The 4,341-nt window shown below is 39.3% G+C and overlaps 1 protein-coding gene across 1 annotated transcript; it reads right to left on the bottom strand.

The window, feature by feature from the left end:
• Positions 1-1,618: 1,618 nt before the first annotated feature.
• LOC108093055 (barrier-to-autointegration factor-like) lies at positions 1,619-2,142 on the bottom strand. The gene is made up of 2 exons (XM_017192962.1): positions 2,035-2,142; positions 1,619-1,974 (listed from the first exon to the last, which is right to left on the bottom strand). Exons 1-2 carry the CDS (start codon positions 2,047-2,049, stop codon positions 1,720-1,722), a joined length of 270 nt encoding a protein of 89 aa, XP_017048451.1. The 5' UTR covers positions 2,050-2,142; the 3' UTR covers positions 1,619-1,719.
• Positions 2,143-4,341: the final 2,199 nt, after the last annotated feature.

Here is a 4,341-nt window from a genome sequence, read left to right as displayed (position 1 = left end):
TCACACATGGCAGGCACGGACGATCCAACTGATTGCTGCAGAAATCCACCTCCGCCAGAGGAAAAGGCGTGGCTGTTTGGAATTGACCAAATAACTTCGCCCACAAACAGCTGGTGGTCGCATTCACGAAAAACCACAACAAGATCGTTGGAATATTGCCTTTGAAACAAATATCACTTTCGAAACAGGGATATAATAGATATGAATGGGAAAATCTGGCTAAAATTTGATTTGAAAACTAATAAATGTATTTCATATGCAGAGTTTTTAAGTGCATGATAATTATTATGCAAATATAAAGTACCCCAAAAATATCACGTTTTTTGTATATTTACTAAATTAATTCTGTAAAGATGTTTTATTATTTTTGTGCAATTTTCGTATTAAAATTTAAAGACCTTTACCTGTGAAAAGCGGAAGTCTGGAATCGCTTACGAAATCCAGAGCTGCAATACTCCCAATCCCAATCGATCATCGTCAAGGGCATGTTTTTGTAGACTCTTGTTTACGGAAGCCGGCCCAATCCATTGTTAATGGTATCGTAATAATAATCGCAAGTGGGAGGGAGAGAGCCGGCGATAAACTTGGGCAAAGCAACTCATTTAGAAATGGATTGGCAGATAAATCTTTCGGCCGCAGAATGCAGTTTACATGGAAACCATATGGTGGAGTCCCAAGGAGGTGCTAATTTATGGTTACGACAGCTTTTTGGCGTTCCAATGTCTGGCCAGGCCAATGCAATGGTAAACAAATGCCGAAGATGGGAATTGGGAGCTTAGGGGGCCATAACGGATGGAGAAAGGCCCTCGCGAAAATGCCAAAAACCACCTAGAGATCGGTAAAATATTAGCCACTCATGGCGAATTCTGCATCACTCATTCGGCATTCGGCATATATTGATTGCCTTGTTTGTGTAACCCAGATTATAAAAACAGAAGCCTAATCGTTCATCATTTGGCGTGGCGTTGCTATCTGGCAACTTGGCCAGTTTCAGATCGATTGTTATTAATTTGTTTGCAAACATATTTCATGCGCTTTGCCCAATTTCATTCAGCGGGGTCTCTGCACCTCCCCAATCCCAGCATCCAACATCCCAAAGATAATCCCCGGCCAGCAGATGTATCTGTATCTGTATCTGCGTTTTCTGCTGCACTCATGCTGCGCGTCGAAAAGTCTACGATTTCCGTTCCTCGTATAAATCAACTGGGGGAGAGTGAGAAAAAATCGAAACTCGGAAAAACGCCAGAGCAACAACAAATTTTTCTTCGTTTTTATCTATTTAGGGAAAATTGTGGCTGCCTCTAGTATTTATTTGTGCATAATAAGTTTTTTGAATGATTCCAGAGGTGGTGCGAAAAAGGGCTGAAGGGGTTTCGGCTCTAAATCGTTTCTTTTGGGGCCTTCAACATTTTTAGTTGGACTTTTTTAACATAATAAGTTTAGGAATGGGGATCCCCCTTTGAACGCCACCTCTGCTGCTTTGGGGTTTTGGTATTGTTGCTGTCTGTGGATATCAAAATACCATACAAATCGTCAGCTCGTCATTTTTCAGACAGTTTTCTCTTCGATTTATTATTGGGTTGGCGTTTGTGTGAGGAAGTAAGAGTAAAACAGTTCGTAAGGTTAGTCTGCAGACAAAAAGGAATATTTATTCTGCATTTACTTGAAAGCGAAAAAAGTTTTCAGAAATATAAATTAGAAAACAATAAGAAAATGGTCTCATAGGAAGTTTTCACACCATTGATAGAGGCTCCACCAGCAAGTTTCGGCAATATAAGGTTTTGCCTGGCAGATTTCAATCATCCAGTCGCAGAAGTAGTCCTTATTCATTTTGAAGAGTAGGAACTGCCCAAGAACACTGCTAGCCGTATCGAAACCCGCCTTCGAAAGTTTCGATCCCAGTATTTGGCCAATTCCTGGGATCTCCGTCACAGGCTTGTTGCCAATTTGCTCTGCGATAAAGATGTCCAGTTTCTGGAATGTTCAATAAAACCATGTAGATATGATCGAAGTTCACTAACAACTACTTCTTACCACAACACGCGGCATATCTCTTCTTTTATAAAATATATTGTAGAAAAGCGAAAATTTGTTTGCTTCTTGACGAATTGGCAAATGACAGGTGACTCTGCATTTTCTGTAAACGATATTACAAATGGCTAACTATCGATTAACCCTTTTGGGGCTTATGCCACCTTTGGGGTTGGGGAAGTTAACCAACACTTCGCAGGGTTGACACTTAACGGTATACTAAAATAGATATTTATAATTTGAGGTTAAGTTCAACCTTCTTGTAATTGATAACTAAGCTATTATTATTAAAATTAATATGGTGATTAAGTTAATAAGAAAATGATTCTGAAATTAAATTTATTGCTCAGTTTGTAAGCTAGCCCTTTGCTGGGGAAGCCAACTTGTAGCAGGCACTGTGCCGTCTTGGCCAACCTGCTCCCCCGATCCCATTTTCCCCAGAGACTTGGGGGCGCGCATGTGGGGATTGCTTATTTATGTACATGGTTGTTGGGTGCGTGGTGTACGTGTGTTTGAGAAGCAATTCATTAATGAATTTTAAAATGTTGCTAATCGATCGTTTGCGCCACAATTAATGTCAGCCGGTGGCAATTGGAATGTGTTATGTGAAATTCCAGCCGTTGCGACTTGATTCATTCGACCGGGGAAATAAAATAGAAGAGTGGACCGCCTGTCGAGCCTTCTTTTCTTTTTTTCTTTTTTTTCTGACCTTTTGACTGGCGCATCGAATGGCGGATAAAAAATAAGGATTGGGATAAACCGGTCGGGGATGAAGATGAAGTGCTCAGCATTTTGACCACAATGCAAATTGGGCTAAAGTAGAGCGCACCCAGATATTCTATTTTCTTTGTTCCATATTCGATTCTATTCTTTTCGCTTCGGGTTCTTTTCCTTTTTTTTTTGTATTTTTTTTTCTTTTTGCTTATGGGATGTGAAACACTTGGTGCCGCGCTGTCTGCACGAGCGGCTCTGGCCATTATAACAACAAAAAACACAACAACAACAACAATGGCCAACAATAATTGTAACAACAACAAACACCGACATCCACTGCATATTTGTGCATAGAAAAAAGCCCACCACCAGATGCAAAATGGATATAGCTCACAACAAAAATCAATCCAAAAGAAAATGTACCGAGAAAAAAGAAAGCTCCCAAATATCTACGAATGTTTTATCAAAAAGCTTAAATAGTATCATGTATTAAATTTATACTAAATTCACATTCCTAATATTTCTACTTAAACAACTTTTTACTGCCAAAAAAAAATATATTTTTTAAAGTGCATGCAGATTTTGTCTGAGCTTGTGGCCTGTTTGCTGTTTTTCCACGCCTAGCAGGAAAAGTGTTGAGAAAATTAATAAAACAAATGCCAAAGTCAGCGGCAGACACAGCGACGTCGACGTGAATTGTTGTAATTTTTAACCAGTTTGCTGAGCAAATATTTTATCAACATATTTTCAGAGACAACACGCAAATGTTTGTCTTGAAAATATTTAAATATTTACATTGTGAAAACAACTGCAGCGAGGCGAGCGAGAAGAACGAGTCTACCACGACGAAGACGTTGACAAATATAAAGGCACTGGTCTCCGTCTCCGGGTTTTCTGGGTGGTGCAAGGGTGGTTCCCCCGAGGGAGTGGTATTCCCCCAAAAGTGGGCGTGGCTTTATCAAGATTTTAAATGCACAAAATTCAATTTAAGTTGTCTGTGCAGGATACATAGCTGCTTTTATTTAATGCAAGGATAATATTGATTGATTAAGCTTGAAGCATCAATTTTATGAATTCAAAAAGTGAAATTTAATAAGAGTAAAAATTTTAGAAAATAATTGAAGTACCTTAACTATATATTGATTGACCTGGTTTAAATGTTTACTTCAGTACAATTATAGAAAAGGCAAATATAAGACATTATCTATACAACCAGAGTCATTCATCATATCATTAATCAAATTATGTAGGTACTTATAAAGTTATAATTTCAGCATTAATTGATAAGTATCCGACGAATGGCGGCCACTTGAGCGCGATACTTATCTGGAGCCACAAGTAGCCATCAGCGAGATTATTAAAAACGTATCTGACAGATACTTGCGCTCGCATTGGCGGCCCGGCCATTAATTATGCAGCTGATAAGCAATGAAAACACATCCGAAAATCAACACGAGCGGATGGGTGTGCAGCCAGTATTTGAATTTGTATCTGCAAACGCAGATTAACGAAATTAGTTGAGCGATGCACGGGCAGCTGGCAAGTTGAGAAGTTGGGAAGTTGGGAAGCTGAGAGGCTGGGAAACGTGTCGTCAAT

This window comes from Drosophila ficusphila, unplaced genomic scaffold, assembly GCF_018152265.1.
Source record: "Drosophila ficusphila isolate 14025-0441.05 unplaced genomic scaffold, ASM1815226v1 contig_106, whole genome shotgun sequence".
Classification (NCBI taxonomy): Eukaryota; Metazoa; Arthropoda; class Insecta; order Diptera; family Drosophilidae; genus Drosophila; species Drosophila ficusphila.
Note: the sequence above shows the minus strand (reverse complement) of the source record. Positions and strands in the feature narration are given on the sequence as shown.